The sequence below is a fragment of the Trachemys scripta genome, chromosome 3 (assembly GCF_013100865.1).
Source record: "Trachemys scripta elegans isolate TJP31775 chromosome 3, CAS_Tse_1.0, whole genome shotgun sequence".
NCBI lineage: Eukaryota > Metazoa > Chordata > Testudines > Emydidae > Trachemys > Trachemys scripta.
The window spans coordinates 70,613,546-70,635,708 of record NC_048300.1 but is presented as its reverse complement, the minus strand read 5'-3'; the positions used below and the strand labels follow the sequence as shown (position 1 = coordinate 70,635,708).

Sequence of the window (22,163 nt, the reverse complement as noted above, 5' to 3'; positions counted from 1 at the left end):
CTGGTCACCCTATCTGAAAGTGGCCAATGCCAGGTGCTTTAGAGGAAATGAACAGAACAGGCAATCGTTGCGTGATCCTGTTATCCACTCCCAGCTTCTGGCAGTCAGAGGCTAGGGACACCCAGAGCACGGGATTGCATCCCTGACCATTTTGGCTAATAGCCACTGATAGACCTATCCTCCATGAATCTATCTAATTATTTTCTAACCTCGTTATAATTTTGGCCTTCACAACATCCGCTGGCAATTAGTTCCACAGGTTGACTTTGAGTTGGGTGAAGAAGCTCTTCCTTATGTTAGTTTTAAACCTGCTGCCTATTAATTTTGTTTGGTGACCCCTGGTTCTTGTATTATGTAAAGGGGCTAATAACACTTCTTTGTTCACTTCCTACATACCATTCATGTGTAACCACTTTGGGGTTTCGAGAGAGCATGGCCCCTTTAAATATTTTTCCTGAGGGGTGGGGGGGGGAGTGCTGATTGCCCTATTGGTGGTAGGGGGAGCAGAGAGCAGGGAAGAGAGCAACAGGGGGTGTGTCTGGAGCTCCAGACAGAAGGGCTGCAGCCAGCAGGCCCTCAGAGTGAAGCAGTCAGGAACCTGCCTGAAGCGTAGGAGTGACAGAGTGGCCAAGCAGGGACACCCCAGGACAGAAGCCAGAAGGAGCACTGTGCCAGAGAGGAATCACCCGAGGAGGACAGACCGGAGCTGGACCCAGTATTAGTGCAGCCCAGAGCTGTGAGGACTGGGGCTCATGATTTTGCATTGGGAATAAGGAGGGAGGCTGTTAGCTAGTTAAGTGGGGAGGTTGTCGCTCTGTATGGCTTTTCAGAGTGGCAGAAAAGGGCATGAGGGAGGGAGGGGTTGTTGGGAGAATTACTGGTGCCGAAGACAACCAGGAGCATCCAAGACTCATCACTGGAGTGGAACATTGCCCAGGACTCCTGAACTCCGTGTGCAGACACATTACTCGGTGTCTGCCCTTTCATACTGTGGTACTACTAGGCCTGTGGGACCTTGAGTTGAATGCAACTCCATTTTACTGCTCCCCGTATATTTCCCCCTGTTGTTTTTCCCCTTTCATCCCTTTGTAAATAAACATTTCCCTTTCCTATATTCATTGTACTTTTCCAGTGTGTTTGTTCCCCTGGGGGGTTTGGAACAGGTGCCCGTGGGGTACAAGGGACTTTCCTTGCTGCATTCCTGCACACGCCTTCTCTTGGTCAGAGCTGCCTGCAGAGCAGACTCCATCTTGGCCCCGAGGCCACTAAAGTTACACATGATTTTATAGACCTCTATCACAGGGGTCAGCAACCTTTGTCATGTGGCCCATCGGTGTAATCTGCTGGTGGGCTGTGAGACCTTTTGTTTACATTGATTCTCTGCAGTCACGGCCCCCCGCAGCTCCCAGTGGCCATGGGTCATCGTTTCCAACCAATGGGAGCTGTGGGAAGCAGCGGCCAGCACATCCCTGCAGGATGCCTAGTTGCTAAGTTTTGTGAGATCCCTTTAACTGTTCAGTCCGCTTTAGACTTAACTATCTTGAGTAATTTTGTATAGTCTGTAAATTTTTTATAGTCTGAAAACTTTTCAGACCTCACTGTTTTACCCCTGTGTCCAGATCATTTATGAATATGTTCAGCAGCACTGTTCCCAGAATAGATCCTGTGGGTCGCTACTATTTGCCTTTCTCCATTCTGAAAACTGACCATTTATTCCTACCCTTTGTTTCTTATCTTTTAACCAGTTAACAATCCATGAGAGAACCTTCCCTCTTATCCCATGACAGCTTACTTTGTTTAAGAGCCTTTGGTGAGGGACCTTGTTGAAGGTTATCTGAAAGTCGAAGTACACTGTATCCACTGGATCTTCCTTTTCCACATATTTGTTGACCCCTCAAAGAATTCCAATAGATTAGCGAGGCATGATTTGCCTTTACAAAAGCCATGTTGACTCTTTCCCCCAACAAATTATGTTCATATATGTGTTGGATAATTCTGTTCTTTTTCTGTAGTTTCAACCAATTTGCCTGTTACTGAAGTTAGGCTTACCAGCTTGTAATTGACAGTATTGCCTCTGGAGCCTTTTTTAAAAATTCATGTGACATTAATTATCCTTCAGTCATCTGGTACAGAAGCTGATTTAAGTGATAATTACATGCCATACTTAGTTCTGCAATTTCATGTTTGAGTTCCTTCAGAACTCTTGGGTGAATAGCATCCGGTCCTGGTGACATATTACTGTTTAATTTATCAATTAGTTCCAAAATCTCCTTTATTGACACCTCGTTCTGGGACATATCCTCAGATTTGTCACCTAAAAAGAATGTTTCAGGTGTGGGAATCTCCCTCACATCCACTGCAGTGAAGAAATAAGTACATTAGGGTAATTAAGAGTTGGAACAACCTACTTATGAATGTGGAAGATTCTATGTAATTTGAAGTCTTTCAATCAAGGATGGATATCTTTATAAAAGGTATATTATAACTCAGACAAGTTATGGGTTGGATGCAGAAATTATTGTGTAAGGTACTTTGACCTCCTGTAAATCACAGACCAGACAAGTTGTTTATAAAGGTCCCTTCTGTCCTTAAAAGCTATGAATCTAGTATTGACCACTGTTAGTCACTAGGTGAACCATTGTTCTGAAGTAGTGTGACAATTTCTGTATTCCTTAATAATAGCAGAGTGTTTCACTGTGTTCCATATAGTTACTTTTGTAAATGCCATACACCAGTTTGATAGTGTATAAACATGATAGATGTGTAAAATTGAAGAATAAAACACTATTCAAAAAGTATTGTTGCAGAAGGTTCAAGTATTCTCTGTTCATGAACTGAAATCATGGATGATAAGACTGCTATAATTAAATCTATCATGCCTATCTCCAAATACAAGGTACATGGAGAGAAACAGTCCACATTAATGTCAAGTATCAGAGGGGTAGCCATGTTAGTCTGGATCTGTAAAAAGCAACAGAGTCCTGAGGTACCTTAACGACTGACAGATGTATTGGAGCATAACCTTTTGTGGGTGACGGGACTCTTTGTTGCTTAGTCCACATTAATGGTTTTTTAAAAGTTTGTTAAAACAGGATTATTACTGAAACTGCAGTGAAGCATTGGATGAATGGTCTTTTCTTCCAGAAAAAATTAACTTCTGGAAAATTTAGTTTTTTATTAACTCATGTTTAATCACAAGGCTTGATTTATTTTAATATTGATTCCAAGTTGTCACCGAGAATTGATTCTGAAACATTTCAAATCTTTTTTCCCCATACCAAATGCTGTGCCCTTTTTGAGCAAGCTCACATATTGAATCAGATCCTTTAATAGCTTCATCCTGCTGTGCTCTAGCTTTTGCTGAGTAACCACATAGTTTTATTAGTGTAACCCTTGTCTTTTTTTCCTCAGTCGCTCCAAACTCATCTGCAACCCTCGTTCTTGCATCATGCCTGTTGGTAGATTGCAAACTCCTAAGGGCAGGGACCCTGTCTTCTTATATTTGTTCAAAGAACTTCTTAGTACTTTTGGGTGCTGTGAAATTATAATTGATGATAGTAATAGAATATATGATGATAGTTTTCCAGAAGGTGAGCACTAAAGACAAACCACATTAGAAGGGAAAGTAATGTGCTAAAATTGCCCATATGTATCTGTAATACGATATCAAAATTCCTAATACACTTACACCTTAAAAACCAACATTAATTGTATATGGTAAATTTAAAGCAGTTCTAGAATCCCTGACTGACCACTTGTACTAGCAATAATGCTGACACCAAGGTTAAGCATGGAGTTGTAATTGACTGTTAGAAGCTTGTAATGAACTGGGCAAGGATTTTTGAGCTTTGGATGAAGGACATAAAGGACATAAAAGCCTATCTCAGGGACATTGTCTAAGTTGGTGAGAGAATGTGTCTGGCCTATTTAAGATCCCTAGTTCTTCCCTGCGCCTGGGTTCCTCCAGCCCAGAGTGCTACTATGGCTCCCTTGAAGTTGAGGAAAGGGGAAATTGTGCTGGAGCAGCACTTTTCCCTTAACCATTTTATTGGGACCACATGGGGTACGCTACTTGGATACTTCATATAAGTTTTTCCATTAGTTGCCAGACCCCATCTTAGGACATGCCAGTCTCGATGTCTTTCCTATTTTGGAATTTACACTTAATTTTTTACAAAGCCTAAAAAACTTTTAATATTAAACCACACAATCATTTCATATGTTTGTACTGAATTTGCAATAAATTACATTTTTTAAACAATGAGGAAAATTATATAATTTTCTCATAATGATGCAATCAGCACACAGACTAATCGCTGCCACATTGTATGTTTGGGTGCGTTAAGGATTTTTTAAGGACACAACAGAGCATCTAATTTTATAGGGAAGTTTTCTAAGAATTGTGACTTCAGGCGAACTTGTTTCTTCATTGTTTCAGTTGAAAGGCTGTGGTCTTTCTTTTAAGTTCAGTAACATGGAATTTCCAAAGAGAAAAGTGGAGGAAAGTTCTAATCTCCCAAATGGGCATTAATAAACTAGCACTATGGTCTGATTTGTGCACTTCAGTCATTACAAGATTACTGGTCAGGAAATAAAAGTATAACAGAAAAAAATATTTGCTAATAGCACTGGTAACATGCTGTAGTTAAGAAATGCCTCCTGTTTCCCCACGAGGAACTCTTCCCAATGTCCACACATGTACCAAAGCACTATTGAATCAGACTTGGGCACTCAATACAGTCACAAAAGTGAAGAAGAGCTAATAAATATTTCCTCAAATAAGATCTGCCAGTGTCATTACATCTTCTCTTTTCTGGAAAGTGGACAGATTTGAGGGAATTAAGGTGTTTGCCACAACAGAGCATATGTGTGTGTTCTCACAATATACTAATAGGCCACTGTACCTCTCCCATTTAGAGATATTTGCTAAAAAAAGGAGCAGCTGAATACAAACATTTTAGCTGGGGATTGTGCTATCAGTGCACTGAAGCAGACTCTCTCTATCCTGGCTGGTATTTTTTCTCAGGACATACAAAGTGGTTGGTTGTTGAATAAGGAGACGGATTATGCAGTGGTTAGAGTGCTAACCAGGACCTGTGGGAGACCCAGGTTCACTTCCCTTCTCGCCAAAGACTTCCTGTGTGACCCTGGGCAAGACCATTTTTCTCTCTGTGCCTCAACTCTGATCTATCAAATAGAGATAATAGCACTTCACTATCTCAATTTGGGCTGACAGCATAAATACATTGAAAGACTGTGAGGAGCTCAAAGACTGTGATGATGTATGCCATGTAAGTATCTAAGGTAGGTATGTAAAATATTCGTTTAAAAGAGACCATAATTCAGCATTTAAAAATGGCTGACAAACAGAGGGAAAGTTTAGTCTCGGGTGAGCAGCTGTACTTCAACCACTTGTTGTTTCAGAGAACAGTACAACTGGATGTTCAGAAGGATACAACATAAGGAAAGGGTTCCTTTTTCAAGAAGACTTTTTTTTTTAAATGGTAAAAGAGGTTTCCAAAATGAGAGAGGGAAACGTACAATTATTTTGGTTACAATGTCTTAGAATCATGTTGTTCTGCACAGAAAATCATGGAAATGGCTCTGGAATTCTCATGACCCAGAGTCTTACATAAAGTGACTCATCATGCTCCTGACATTTAGCTTGAAAGGCTGGGTTGGACCCAACAACAATGATCAGAATCATTCTGTGTTAATAGCATCTTTACTATAACCTAGGAATTCTTCCTGCACTAATTGGGTGATACCAGCAGCATACATTTCCAAGACATCCTTTGGGAGTCTGGAAGAAGCATTTACGAAATGTTTCCATCAACTGTCACTTAATTTTTCAGTGGTTTTGACTTAGTCATGCTGCACCTCAGGGATACATAGTGTACTACATCATCACCTCAACGATGGTTAGGGCAAAGTGTTACTAAATCATCAGATTGAAAACTCCTGTATGCTTTGACTGTTCATTCAAGTTTTATAGTTCCAGCAGATGGCACTAGTGGACTGTGCTGCTCCCTGCTGAAGAGTGTAGGCCGAAGTGTTGGGCTACATACCACTCCTTTTGGAACACTATCATTGCACTGGGGAAATGATAGTGTGAGAATATCTGGCAGTCCATATCTAAAGTGGTAATGAGGTTGGAAGTGCCTTTTGTTTCTCTGCCCCTTGCAGCACCAGGTGGACAAAAACAAGTCCTTGAAGGGGTCACCTTTTAGCTGGTAGCCACAAATTTCTTTTTTTCTTGTTGCTCTTGGGACTTGATTATTCCACACTGAATTTCTAATCGTCACTGTGAATTTTAAGTGTTAAAATATTGAACTTTCTATGCCTATGCATCTGTTTGTTCTACTATTAAAATTATTGGTATCATCTAGGTGTTTTATATTTCATGTAATGTTTAGCTAGGTAAAGGCAAGTTCATATTTTTTTAAGATTGAAATATTTGCACGAAAAATGGCATTTCAGAAACAGCCACCATTGTCCTACCTTTCTTGGCTTTCTTTTAAGTCAATGGTAGACATCCATTAAAGTTGAGTGCTTTTTGAAAATCCTACCTTTGAAGTCCTTAGGTCAGAATCCAGTTAAGATATTGAAATATATACATATTCTGAATCACATTAAAAAAATCTAGATGAAATATCCTACTCTGTTTGCAATACTAGGTTACCAGTTTTGTTGCAGTCAAAGCCCTTATCTACTTGAACCTTGAATCAACAATGCCAACTTTGTGGAAACACATTTCTTAGCACGTGAAGGAGTGGGGATTAAATCATAAAACCCTGTAACTTTCCACAGCACAGCAATTTGAATTAGTAATGCCAAATCTTCTGTCATTTATATGACAACATTTTTGGTATTTCCATAATCTTACCACACTTAGAACATGGACCAAATATCACATGATCACTATATCACTTTGCTAGCATCGGTGGGTGCCAGAAGAAGTAACTTCAGAATACTAGGTGAAAAGGCTAATGTGTTGAAATATGATAAAGTTGGGGGATTTTACACAAGCATGTAAAATACAAAGCTACATCTTAACTTCTTCCTGCTGTGCCAAGTTTTTTGTTGGGAGTTGAAAGAATGAAGGTTTATGTTTTGTAAGATACCTTTTGGTGGTGTTGAGTGGTGGGACTTCACTTAATTTCTTATTATTTAATTTGTTTCTTCAAGGAAAACTTTTCCAGCTGCCTTTTGTGTTCTTGATCAGCAAGATTTGCAGCTGGACCTGCAGTTTTGTAAAAGTACTTCTAAGCACTTGTGTAATTATTTACATTGGCTTCCAGATTGGTGGTGTTGCATATATTTATTAATGAACTGGAAAGGATGGGCAAAAAGGTGGCAAAATTTGAGGATAAAGCAAAATGTTTTAGATCAGTCAAAATTAGGGGAGACTGTGAGGATCTTCAAAGTGGAATAAACAAGGTAGCTGAATAGGCAGATGAAATTCAATATTGATAAATTCATATATTTTTAAGGCCAGAAGAGGCCATCATGGTAATCCAGCCTGTCCTACTGGATAACACAGGCCATATAATTTCACCTAGTATTCCCTCCATCAGGCTCTCAGTTGCTGGTTGAACTAGAACATATATTTTAGAAAGATATGTGATCTTGATTTACAGTTCACAGGGAGTTTTGCGATTGACTTCAGTGGAGCTAGGATTTCATACAAAGACTTTAGGTAATAAAGAATCCATCACATCTCTTGGTAAGTTGTTCCTTTGGTTGATCACCCGCTATGTTTAAAGCTTGTGTATTTACTTCCAGTTTGAATATGATTAGCGCCAACTTAAAGCCATGAGCTCTTGTTATGCCTTTCTAAATTGAATTCCTCTAGGTACTTACAGACTGTGATTAAGTCATCTCTTATCCTTCTCTTGTGTAAGTGAAATAGATTGAGCATTTTAAGTCTCTCGTGGTAGGGCAGGTTTTTCATACCGCAAATTATTATCGTTTTCTGAACTTTCCAATTTTACAACTTTATTCCAGTAATGGTGTTACTAACATCATATACAGAGGGAGCCACCTGCCTACTGCTACTCTGTAGGCCCTTGTTTTATCCATCCGTTCAAAGATTGTGCTATCTCCCTTTGTCAGCACCTTGGCCTAAGAGCACGTTAACTTGACTATCCGCCATGGCTCCTAAGTCCTTTTCAGAGTCTCTGCTTTTCAGGATGCAGTGACCGCCTAGAAATACCCCCATTTGATGATTCTCCATTAACCATTGAATTTTGAGATCTATCAGCTAGTTTTAATTCATTTAATATGTGCTACATTGACTTTTATAGTGCTATTTTTTGTTAGAATGTTGCTTGGTACTAAGTCTTTAGAAGTCTGAGCATATTGTCAACACAGTTATCTTTGTCAATCAAACTTGACAAAGTTTGACTATGAGAACCAAAACCAGAGGGATTTAGTGGATAGGAAAATGGGATTGGGACTCTGGAGACCTGGGTTCTGTTTCTGGCTCTGTCACTGATCTGCTGTGACCTTGGGCAAGTTACTGCATTTTCTCTGTCTCTTTCATCTCCTACTCATTGTTTTTCTTGTCTTGTAAGCTCTTTGGGTCACAGGTTGTCTCCTCTATGCATATTGTAAAGTATTTGTCAAAGTGAGGACCTGATCTTTTTTGGGTATGCTAGGCACTACTGTAATACAAATAATAATGTGAAATTCAATGCAATGAAAAGGCAACATTTTAAAAATAGAAAAGGTAATACATATTATGAAGATGAGTAATTAGCCTGTATAACTTTCTGCCATGATATATCACTGAGACAGAACTGAAATGTAAATAGTAATGAGAGAGAAGCAAAATCCAAACCCCACAGCAAACCAAAAGCTACATTTGGGGAGGGTTGTAAACTCTCTCCTGCTTCAGGGCAGAGAATCACTGACTGGTGGCAATTAGGAAAAATATCTCCCATATTGGCAGGTTATTCCTACACTTTCCACTGAGCCATTTGGTTCCAGGCATTATTATAGCCTGGATACTGGACTAGGCAAACAACAGGATTGTGACTGTTACTGAACGGGCTGATGAGAAAGGGTGAGTAGAAGCCACAGCGGATTTTGGCCAAGTGGATAAGTGTGGTTTGAGGATGCTCAGGCCCATACTCAATGCTATTCCTTACACAGTCTGAGAGATGGTGTGCATGAGGTAGATTCTCCTCAGCTTGAGTCACTTATGCAGTTGAATTGTTCTGTATCTCTCTCTATAGCATGCGTACGTATACAGTTTATCTAAAGAACATATTCATGGTATGGTAACAAAGATTTATTGGCACATTACTAATAAATAACAATGCCATGAGGAACTTATACAGGTCATCCAAAATGAATGCTTGTACCAGGCTAGACCATCTTGTTGTTTGCATTTGTCACAAGGTATAAAAAACCTATTTCAGTGGAGTTTTTAAAAATGTAATTGAGACTGTTTTTATCTTTCCACCAGAAAAGGCAGGTCTGTTAGTCACCTCTAGTCCCACTCTTCGGGAAGCACAGAGAGCCATGAAAACCTGCTTATAAAAATAATCTTATGTATGCATAAAAATTTCACCTAAAAATCCCTAACTAAATCTGTCCCTCTTTCACACATGCAGAAACTAGAGAGGGTTACTTGTGCTCTCTCTGTGCTAAGACTTAGATACCATTTCAAGGGGGGGGGGGTTTGGGAGGGATAATAATCCTTTCTTAGTTTATTCAAAATCCTGCCTCCTACCAATCAGTGTTCTGCTTCAAATTCTATTCCCAAAGACCAGCCTCCAGCAGGTTCATTGAGACTATTGGCTCAGCCACACATAGTAATTTTAAATAAGTATAATTTGGTAACATGCCAATATTTTTTTTACCCTCCTATATCCCACACCCAAGATTCTGTCACCTGCCAAACTCAAAGAAATCTTATCTAAACAATTAAGATAAGCAATGAAGTGCTCTGTATGGTCAAATCAGCAAATCTTTCAAAAACAGAACTGAAATACAATCTCTCTTGATTAAACAGTCTACAATGGCAATCATGTTTGTATTTAAACATTTTATTCTGAAAGGATTACAGCGTTAGTCTCCTTTTTTTTTTCTTGCCTAGACAAGAAGGCGACATACTGAGTCAAACAAAATGTATTTGTTCTCAAAGAATTGAACTTGCACACATTTTATAAACACATGGTATAGGTGTATGGAGTTTGACTGACTTAATCAGTAACTGCTGTCCTTAAACTTGCATAACCATATTTACTTGAGATGTCTGTAGCAGAGCTGTTTGTTAGCAATATCTTTCTTTTATGTCACAATAAAACCCCCATATTAATACAATTCTAGGGTTATAGATTAGAACCCAAACCCGGGAAATGAAAAGCTAAGGTCAAAGGCTGTAACAATCTTAACCAATCCACACTATAGAAGAATGAATAGTAAAAACTAAGGATGAAATGCCCTTTCATCATAAAGTCCCTTTTTCAGTTGCTCACATTTCTCAAATTAATATTTTTGGTTTGAAATTTTCCATGGTTGATGACTTCCCAGATACATGTGATTGGTTGGATGTTTCTAAAGCAATTTTTTTTTTAATTTTGAGTGTTTTAAAAACAAACACGAATATCACCTAATTTCCTACCACATTCAAGTTGGGGATTTTATGCACTGTTCTTGTTTCTTATTGAGAGTATAGATACAAATGAATCACTGCAACAATAAAGTGATATGCATACAATTCTAAGTGAGGATTATTCTCACCTCTGTGTATTATTTGTATCAGAAATCCAATCCAGATTACAAATTCATATAGTAAAAAGAAAGCCCTTTCCCCAAATGGCTTACAGTTTTGTTTAATGACCGTAAGTATCAGGTGTGTGCAAAAAGCAAACACATGGGTAGTAATATGAGAATGTTTTCATGTATTTTAACTCTGCGTGGTGTAACTCCTCATCTGCTTAGCTGTTATCAATCGTCATTGTTCTGCAAGTAGCACAAGTACATGTACCTGTGCTGTGAACTCTTTTCTTCCCCTGTTTATTTAGCACTCAGAGTTCCTAAAAGTTGCAAATCGTATGCAATAGGCCAATGTGTGACACTTGACAGCCCATGCTGTGAAACTCAGCAACAAGCAACATAGTTTTCAAAACTACTTATTCTTCAGGGAGTGACCAATGCAATAACTTACCCTAAGTGCTACTATTTCCATGTTAGTTTAATTCAGCTCTTGGGTTTATCTTGCCAGTGGCTTGATGCATCAAGTCATAGCTTTCTTTCTTTTTTTTTAATAGCAGCAAAGGGGTCTGCTGCATTCTGTTTGACCTTCCTTTTGGATTTGCTTGGCTCTTTGGTTGGCTGGATGATATGGGCAGCTGTTTCCCATGTTGGTTGTGTGCTATTCAAGAAGGCAATCGGGATCCTGTCAGTTGTTCTTAGGAAGATGATTTTTCTCTATCCATGCTTAGATTCTTGAGTTTGCAGTGTGTGGATATCCTTGCAGTTTTTTCTAAAGACATCCATTAACTGAGGACTTCTATTCAGAGTTCCTATTTCCCATCTATGCTGAGGAAACAATTTTACTTCTCTCTTACTTGTAACTGTGGGAGGTCTTTGGTATATCGATCATCGTACCCTGTTGCTGTTTTGTGGTTTTTTTCTTCCTTCTTTGGTTTGTAAACATTCCACTGCTTCAGTTTTTAGCAATAAGCTAGGTATAGATGTTAAAGTATATCTAACAATGCACTGGGCTGTTTTATTTATTTTTTGCTATTTAAGGTTGCCTTGCCATATACTTTTATTATTCTTTGAGTAGATTATTTTTTGACAGCCAACTCAGTATTGCCATTGGAATAACTATTGTAGGGAGAGGAAATGGTGTGCCAAATATTAGCAAATGTAATAGTCTATAAAAGTCAATGATAAAGTCTAAATGAAGTGCTTTGACTTTATTGAAACAAAGCATTTTTATAAGATCATATTGAGATTTCATTCTGCAGGAACTTTAAAACTTTCAATTGTTTGTTATGATTTGGGATGAAAGAGAACTTCACAATGTAAGAATTTCGTGCAAAATCCAAGTTTTTACCAGTTTTTCAAAAGTATCTTTCTCTGACAAATTATGCAAGTTAGCTGCTGGTGACTTTAGATTCATCTTCACAAAATAAGCAGTGTTAATTGTTGCAGCAAGTCTTTGTCCGGCTGTTTGTTCACACACTCTGTAGTCCTTGCTTTGAGAATGGTACACGGTTGGCTTGCTTGATGCTTTCAATTAATGTATTCATTTGCATTATTTATTTTACTATTACTCTCCTGTAATGCATAAATAGAACCCCTTCCATTATAATACAGACTGTGAAAACATTCAGAAAGTCATGGTCCCTGCCCCAAAGATCTTACACGTTGTTTCATGGAGGTTTTTAATTGGATTGTGACAAATAATAAGAGGGACTGAAGGGTGGGAGGTTAGGTAAGATCATACAGTTTTGCAGTGTATCTGTGGGCATGCTTGGTGGCTCGGAATCATGTAAAAAAAATTCAATAATGTCATATATCCCCAACTGTTTCTCAACCTAGTTGTCATTAATAATTGATTCATAAAGATCTAAAGGTGACAATGGGTCTTGAGAACATGAACAAGAAGGCTTACAGATTCATTTAGGGAGTATGAGCCATGCATAAAGGGCAGTATGGAAAGAGACACTGAGACCTTTGTAGAATCAGAGAAGTTAGCATTCAAAGCTGGCAACATTGGCAGAGTAGTGGAGATGGGTAAGAAAAAGAGACCAGATTGTATAAGCAGAGAGAGACAGAGTTGTGTAGGACCTTGAGGTTGAGAATAGAAAAGAGGAAGGATGATTCTATAGTTTGGGGATTAGCCTAAGACTTGGAAAACATGGGTTGAGTTCTGGCTATGCCACAGACTTAATGTGTGACCTTGGGCAAGTCAGTTGGCCCCTTTCTGCCTCAGATCCTCATGTGTAAAAAATTACTTTTCTATCTCACAGGAATGTTGAGGATACATACATTAAAGATTGTGAGGTGCTCAGATACTATGGCAATTGTTGCCATGTAAGTACCTTCGGTACACATATGGGACTAGAAACTTTATTTTGATGGAAAACAAATAACCATTGGATGAAAAGGGCAGAGTGTGTGGTTACATCAGAGTGATGCATCGGGGAGATGTCATTGGCTGCTGTGCGTTGAATGGGTTGAAGAGGCATGGAATCGGTTTCACGGAGGATAGTGAAGAGGATTTTGCAATAGTCAAGACAGGAGATGATTTTTGGGGAGAAGGGTGTTTCTTTTGTGATTGTAACGACTTATTAAAAATACGCTGCATGATTTGATTTTCCCCTGACCCCAGCCCAAGATTTGTTTGCTGGGACAGTCAGATATCATTGTGGAACTGAGCACCATAGTGTCCATGGACTATAGCATCCCTCTGAGGGATGCCCAAAGCTGACACACTAGAACTGTGTAGTTCATCTCAGTCAGGCCCTCCCCAGCCACCCAGGAGGAGTTGGTGTTTGTCTGTGTTTTCACTACTGAATTGACCATCATATATGGGATTTTGGGGGTGCTTTATCTTGCAATTCTAGACATTCGAATCATAGAATATTAGGGTTGGAAGAGACCTCAGGAGGTCATCTAGACCAACCGCCTGCTCAAAGCAGGTAATGTTGGGTAATGGAGCTAGATGCTCAACTACAGTAGTTCTTGTTTATATGATTATTTGAGTTCATAAATAGAGAATAGTATTGTTGAGGGGACATGAGGTGTTTTTTATGATCCTCTTACATTATTCAATTTATAATCTTATTTCCTGAAAAAAAAAATTATGTTGAAAAACTCCTAGTGGGATTTTATAGAGTGATCAGTATATATGTGCATGTAGGTACTGTATATTTAGTTTTGTCATTTTCTTTGGAGTGAGAGAGAGATATATACACACACGCACGCACTAGGAGCTAAGTTCTTTAAATCCTTGTCTGTAGTCCTCTGAGACTGGTTTGTTTTAAGCGGCTCCCTGAAATATGTACGCTCTTCTGCATACCTGTTTTGTTGAAAGTACACAGACCTGGCACCATTGTGTTTGCCAGGCATTCTCTTATCTCAGGCAAGCATTCAAACAAAAGTGTTCTATTGCTCTCTAAGTAATCCATGGGTGATCTTAACGTTGTGGAAGAAGTCAGAACAGGAACTTGTGCCATATTTCTTAGTTCAGAAGCAGTCTCTGGGGCGGGGGGGAGTAGTGGAAGATAACTATTGAGTCAAAGTGAATGACTAAAGGGTTGTGGTGTTTGCATACAGTATAAATACACTAACTTGTAAAAGCAAAAATCAGATACGCAGTTAAATGTAGGTCTATAATACACCTTGGTTTGGGTTGGATGTGTGTGTATATCTATCTATCTATGCGTGTGTGTGTGTGTGTGTAAATACCCCACTGGTGTACAAGCTCAAACAATGTGTAGAAATCTCTACACTGCAGAATCTGAACACATTTTTTTCTTTTTATTGATTTTTAATCCTTGATTCACTAAGATACTTCAGCACATGCACATCTTTAAACATGTTAACAGTCCTATTGACGCCAATAGGATTATTTATATGCTTAGACATGTATGTGCTTAAATACCTTGCTGAAATGTTGTATTAGAGTGCCTGTTGTAACACTTTGTCATTTACATTTTTAATTCTGTGAATAAATATCACAATGTGGAGTGTTAAACAAGAACAAGTATCCCCAAGGAATGTTTGCCACCCTGTCATCAGCTGATTTACAGGTGTATTTAAGTTTCAGCTGTTAAATATGTATTTCCTTGTTTTGCTAGTTTAAATTAGCTCTTTAATGTATTTGACATTTTAAAAAGTTCTTAAATGAAAAGGGAAAATATTGGCATTCAGCTCAATTTTACCATTATTTTGTGTAAAATTCTTAATATATTTTCACATCTTTCACTATCCTCTATAGTACTACACTTTTTGCATTAAATTTGGGCTTATAAAACATTTTAGATGGTGGGTACTTGGCAGGTAGGGTAGGAGGGGCAAGGGAACATGTATGTAGAAAATATTATATTTGATACGGAAAAACTGAAAAGTTAATTTTTATTTATTTGGAAAGTTAGCACATTTCCAAATAAGTTCCCATTCTTTTCATCTGCTAAAACTCTGTCCATACATATACACTGGGCCCTGCTCGGTTTAATCAAGATCAATCTTTCTTTATTTATATATTCTTTTATTATACTGTAACTAAAATTAAGTTCCAGACCTGTAAGGGGAAAATGTGATGAGTCCCAGACACTAAGTGGTATCATTGAATGCTTTAGAGCAATGAGAAACAAATGAGTTTGAATTATATTGTCTGTAATCTTGAGGTGTATACACAGAATCACTTAGTGACAGTCAAGGACACTGATTTATAGAGGATCAAGCAATCAGATACTGGGATTCCGTCACTGATCACCAGCCTGATCTCTAGAGTAGTTTTGTCCCAGGGTTATTCTGGCTAGCAGACAGATATGTATACAGGGGAAAAAAATCACACACACAAAAAAACAGTCAAATAAAGGATAAAATGGCAAAAGATTAAATATTGCAGTAAAAGTATTTATTATTACAAGAATCCCTGATGCATAACATTCAGAATATCGTGTGTGTGTGTGTGTGTGTGTGTGTGTGTGTGTGTGTGTAAAACAAAATTTACTTTGCTTTCCAATGACATGGATTGTAAGCTTGTAAAAATAAAAAATGCAGTTTACCAGGTTTTAAATAATTGTATATGAATAATTTTATATTCATATTAATTTGGAATGATTCTTCGCTGACCAGCATAAATATGAAATATGCCTAGTACCTTTACTTCCACTTCATAGTTTTTCCAGTGATCACAGCAAATCAATGCCCCTGTTTATCATATTTTTTTCAAAGGTCAGGTTGATCTGAAATTGCTCTCTGTGTGCAGTTAAGTCAGATTTTTGACATTGAAAAGGTACAGTATGTATGTGGCACCAGCATTGGTTGGGAACAGGAAAGGCATATTTTGTATCGTACTAAACCTGTTGGCTTAGTGCATAGAAGATTTGACCCTTGTCAGGTGTCTTGAAGTTAACTGGCTGATTTGTGGATTAACCAATTTAAGTCTGAAACCAACCAGTGACAGGAATGAGCTGTGTGTGGAGTGGGGGGGAACAGATTTACAAATTTTTATAATGCTTTCAGTCAGACCATGAAAGTCTGATGTGAAGCTTATCTCTGATCTTTGGCTTTGGCCATACTCATGGGATCGTGTGTGTGTGTGTGTTGGGGGAGGGAGTGGATTCTTTAACACTTGTCACCTGGCTCTACCAGGTTCCTAGAAACGGCACTATTCAAGGCATTAATAAAGTTAAAACCCTTAAGCTGTATGACCAGTGGGGTCATAAAAGCTATTGCTGGGTATTGTGTTCAATGTGTCTTTCACTGCTGGATTATCATCTTGACAACTAATTCTTTTTCACGTTTGTCTTTTTTTCACAGCTGTTGTGAACTTGGACAACTCTGTGGTTGACCTAGAGACCCTTCAAGCCCTCTATGAGAATGTGAGTAATTGGCGGAGGCATAGATACATAGCATACTGTAGTTTCACGTGAAGGTAGTTTTTGGTTTGCAACAGGAACAACTCATTACTAAGCTGCACAAATGTATCCTCTCTTAAGGAAAGTTTTATTTTGTCAAATCTAAATGAAAATTAGGATAAACAGTTGCCCTTTTTTAAATGGCAATCCATTTTGTAATGTGCATTTATTTTTCAAGTTAAGGATTTCATTTATATTCAAATATATAATTTCTGCCTTTTAATAAACTTGATACTATATTTGACAGGAATAAACATAAAACTGTTTTTAATAAATATTTATTCCTGTTTTACACCTAAAACTTTTTTGAATCCTATAGTTCATGGTTTTTCACTTTCACAGGAAGTATTGTTAGGTACTTTAAAGGAAAGGATCATTGAGAGCTGTAAAACTTAGTATAGTATACTGAGATCCATAACCAGGAGATACTAAATAATTTGAGCGATTGTATGAAAACTATGCAAGGTCAGAGATTTAAGAATAAACCAGGGTATACTCTAAAGCATCCTGGTCCCAGCATTATTCTGTCTGCAAAGACAGAAACAGTAGAATCCTGCGCAGCATTTCTGACTTCCACTGCTGCAAAGAGAGATGGAGGGCCACTCATCCCTAGAAGATGCTAACATCCGTATTACCAGAGCAAGGCCTCCAAATTCCCAGAGAGAGCGCGCAAACAGGCCTTCCAGTTACCCTCAATAGATCCTGGAGGTATGAAGGCATAAATCATTAAATAGGGGAAATATTGGTATTCCTGGCCAATATATGCAGTTACTTTGTTTTTCCCTTAACTTATGATTTTAAAAATCATTTTTAAAACTGGTAGTCCTTTGTCTTTTAGGCATAAGTGGGCTGGACCATTCCCATTTATGAAGAATCTGTGGGGAGGGTCAGGAAATTGTTTCAGCTTGTGGTGTTTCCCTGAAATCATCTATCTGGCGGGATGAAGTTACATTAAGTTTTTAAGAGCAGGTTAGACAAACACCTGTCAGGAATGGTATAGATAATAAGTTCTGCCACAAGTACACGGGACTGGACTGGATGACCTCTCAATTCCAGTTCTATGACTCTCTCTGATTAAGTATGGATGGGGTTTCCATACAGAGTGGACAAGAGATCTGACTCCCTTTGAGGAAGGTATGGAGATATGTGGGTATTTAGAGGCCTTTTCCTGTTTTGCTACTCTTTTTGACAGTGCTTAATTTGTAATGAAAGAGGTGCTGGGGTTCAAGCAATTAGGTGCCAGGGCTTAAGCAATGTTTTTACTTTCATATCTGAAGTGGCAAGCCTAGAGGTGCCAGGGCAATGAACTGCCAACCCTAGAGGTGTAATCACTGGTTCTTACCCCTTCTATTTCCCAATGATAGCATGATTGTCACAGGAGCTATATTGCCACAGATATGTTCTATCTATCTTAGGTATTTATATGGCCCCCGTTTCCATAGTATCTGAGCACCTTACAATCTTTAATCCACAGAACAAACCTGTGAGATAGGGAGATACTATTACAGAGGGCAACTGAGACAGAGAGACTTGCCCAAGGTCACATAGGAAGACTGGCAGAACAGAAATTGAGCCCAGGTCGCCCATGTCCTAGACTAGTGCCGTAACACTGGACCATCCTTCCCGTCGTCGTCATCCTTTCTGTCTCTGCCCTAGCCCAACACAGACTGCCTTCTTGCTCCATCCTTACAGAGCAGGAACCACACAAAATAAAGGGCAGAATCTAGTAATGCAGAGAAACACTCAGAGACTTTGAGGCCAGAAGGAACCATCATGATCTAGTTTGACCTCCTGTACATTGCAAGCTATAGAATCTCATCCATCCACTGCTGCAATAGGCCCATAAACTCTGGCTGAATTATAGCAGTCCTCAACTCTTGATGTAAAGATTTCAAGCTACAGAGAATCCACCATTTACTCTAATTCAAATTGGCAAGTGCCTCATGCTGCAGAGGAAGGCAAAATGAAAACAGGGTCTCTGCCAACACTGTAGGTTTGCAGGGAGAATGGTGCTGAAGACACCTGTTTTTTTCCTAGCTCAATCTCATCTCTGCTCTGTCACACCTGGCTTTTCTCACAGAGACAGCATGCAGGGGGTTTCACAGAGTCAGAATGAAGGAGGGTGATGTTATTTTGTCATCCCATGAAATAATTTTGGTTATTTCAGTTTTCTGCCTTTCAAAAATGTTCTTTCTCTTAGAGAGTGAAATGATAAAAGATAAATATCCAGTACCCTGTCATTTCAGAGAAAAAACATCAATTTATATGCTGCCAAAATTTTAACAAAGTGTGTACCCTTCAATGTTCGAGTTCATTCAGTCATATATAGGATGTTTTTTCTATGCCAAATATTATTCCCTCTAGCAAAATCCATCATTCTAGTATTCTTCTTTCCCTCTCACCCACAAAAAAATGCATCATTTCCATGATCTTTCCCTCCTTCTTAATCTAATTATTCTTCCATCAACTTATTCTCCATCTACTTATTCCATCTAGTTATTCTCCATTCAGCTTTCCATGCTTCCAACTCCCCAGCACCTCATTGAGGTGGTTCTTGTTAGCTTCTCTACCAGGTAACTGTTCCTTACACATGATGATGACAGGCAAATTGTCCTGTAGCTTCTGACTTTGAGTGGCTGGTCATGGGAAAGGTGGATGTCCTACAGTCTCTAGCTGTACTTGTCCTACTGGGTCCTCTCTGTTGCTGGACTAGGGAGTTCCAGGTTCTCACCTGCTTACTGGCTTTGGCAGTAGAAGAGAGGTGGACACTCTCTCAATGTCGCAGCCACTTGGCCTGCCTCCTTCCCTCCTCATCCTCGTGAACTGCTGGAGTGGTTGAAAAATGAGTGGGTGTGATTTTTAGTGGTGCTGGGGAGCAGAGGAGGAGACACAGGAGACAGCAAGGTGAGAGGTGGGGGGATAAAACCATGGTGTGGCAACAGTCTGAATGAGAAGCAGACAGTTCAGCCTCAGGTGGCTACACATTTTAAGAAACAGAGCCTGCTATTATTTCTAGTGAGCTCCCACTCCTAACAAAACCAACTCCCACTCACCATGATCACTGTGTACCATTGATGAGTCTTTGGCATTCATCCCAAAATTTAACTGACTACTTTTATATAAAGTAAGATTAAGATTATATGTGTGTCTCTTTCACTGCTTTATGTCAGGTTATGTTTTCAAGGCTGTCTTCACAAACAAAGGGGCTAGAAACATTTTTACTGAAACCTAACGATTTCTCCATCTGACTAAAGGTCAGCCCTGCTAACAAGGGACTCATACCAGTCCCTTAAAGCTCATCTGCGAAACGCTGTATTGGTTACCCTTAATCTTTTGAATTGGCTTACATAACAGAATAACATTATGGCAGTATGCCTTTGATATTTTCTAAACCTGATACAGGGAATACCTAGGGAAAAGTGCAGCCACTGGGGGAATGTTATATATTTATTTCAAGCACAACTGGATATTTGAGAGTGACTGCAGTACATTGCTCAAGTTGAGAAATAAGATGTGTATTAAGGTATCTCAGGTGTATACTAGCTAATGTTGGCAAGGGGGAAGGGAATAGGTATTTTTTGAGGCAATGTGGTCTAGTGTACGGGCTTTAGACGGAGACCCAAGAAACCTGGATTTCAATCTGGGTCCCACCAGTGACCTGTTGTGTGACCTGGGGCAAGCCACTTCACTTCTCTGTGCTTCCCATCTTTTTTCTGTTTTGTTTATTTAGATTGTAAGCTCTGTGACACCTGGACTGTCCCTTACTATACAGTACTTTTGTACAGCACCTAGTAAAATGGGGGGTTGACCTCTGCTGGGGACAGTAGGTAGCATTGTAATACAAATAGTAATTTTTGGCATCTGATGGTACTAGACTAGTTGAGAGTTTGAAGCTCCTTTTATTTCTTAGCTACACTCTGTATCTTCTTGATGTTCTTTTTTTAAAAAAAGAGTAGCTAGCTTACGTGCCTCCTTCCCTTACTTTGCACACACTAAATTAATTCTCAGTTCTGAAGATTTTTTTTTTTTGCTAGATAGTTAAATATCGCTGTGCTAGTCCTCAGCCATTCTATTTGATCTCTGTGAAACATATGGGAGCATTTGTTTTACAATCTTTCTTCAGAATGTAATTTTTCCTGATTGCATATGTTTGGCATGCTGCTTTCCCTTCTAGATGTGAATGAAGTTTGGGCAGTCTCCAGATCTAAACACACCCTAATTTCAAAAACCACAGTCCTGAGGGCTCAATTCCTGTTTACTGAGGAATTAAAGCTTTCTTAAACCCACATAGTTACTAAATACATCTTTACTGATTTTTTTTTTAAATGAAAAAAACCCTGTATAGTTTGTTTAGGATTATTAACCAGCTTTGCAGTTAGATGGTAAAGTCTTTATTAGTGGATCACTGTATAGTATCTACACTTCGTTAAACTGTTGTATAGTTTCTTGTGAAGTGCTTTGAGATATACTGATGAGAAGCACTATATATGAGCTAGGTGACATTACAGTATAACCTCAGAGTTACGAACACGAGAGTTACGAACTGACCATTCAAACACACCTTCTTTGGAACCAGAAGTACATAATCCGGCAGCAACAGAAACAAAGAAAACAACAACAACAAAAAAGCAAAAACACTACAGTACTGTGTTAAATGTAAATTACTAAAAAAAAAAAGGGAAAGCAGCATTTTTCTTCTGCATAGTAAAGTTTTAAAGCTGTATTAAGTCAATGTGCAGTTGTAAACTTTTGAAAAAACAACCATAACGTTTTGTTCAGAGTAACCAACATTTCAGTTATGAACAACCTCCATTCCCCAGGTGTTCGTAACTCTGAGGGTCTACTGTATTATTATTATTATAGCTATTGGGGAGGGGATTCTATTTCATGTTTATTAACATGTTTTCAACAGAAAGTGTCTATCAAAAGGGCTCCAACTGTCAGTGATATTTCCACATTCATCTTAGTTTAACTTACTATAAAAACAATTTTGTTTGTCAGAATCTATTTCTTAAAAACATAATTCCAAATTTAAAACATGATACATAAATAATAGCTCAAGATAAGCCAACAGTTTCATTAAGAAGGCAGTTTATCTCACACACACACAATCCTCCAATTAAGATAAATCATGTGTGGCAGAAAGAATCTGAGATCTCTAAGTTTTACTTTCAAGGTTTGTGTTTCACTTACAATCTTATAGCACTTCAGTATTCTTTTCCTAGCACATTAGTTATCATAACATGAACTTTGATTTGGGAAGAGAGTTCTGTAGATGTCAAATGAAACAGAATCCTTAAATGTTTTTACCTTGCTGCTTTTGTGAAATGAATTGGGGTGTGTGTGTGTGTGTTTAATAATTGAGAAGTAGCAGCATTTCCAGAGTTAAGGTTGCAATCAGCTCCCATTATGAATTCCTACTTTATCACCCCTTGTAACTTTGGCTTGAAAATTGTAAGATTTACTATGGAGGCAAAGCAGACGTTTCTGAAAAATCTGAAGAAATTTGGTCAAAATAGTTTGTTGCAGATGATTAAAATATTCTGA

At 38.6% G+C, this 22,163-nt stretch overlaps 1 protein-coding gene across 2 annotated transcripts in view; it reads left to right on the top strand.

Annotated features, from left to right (window-relative positions):
* FMN2 (formin 2) overlaps positions 1 to 22,163 on the top strand; it is a 229,686-nt gene that overhangs the window by 116,924 nt on the left and 90,599 nt on the right. For both annotated transcript variants that reach the window (XM_034765035.1, XM_034765034.1), the window contains one exon: positions 16,519 to 16,580. In XM_034765035.1, the coding sequence (XP_034620926.1) occupies positions 16,519 to 16,580 (62 nt within the window). The remainder of the gene's footprint in view (positions 1 to 16,518; positions 16,581 to 22,163) is intronic.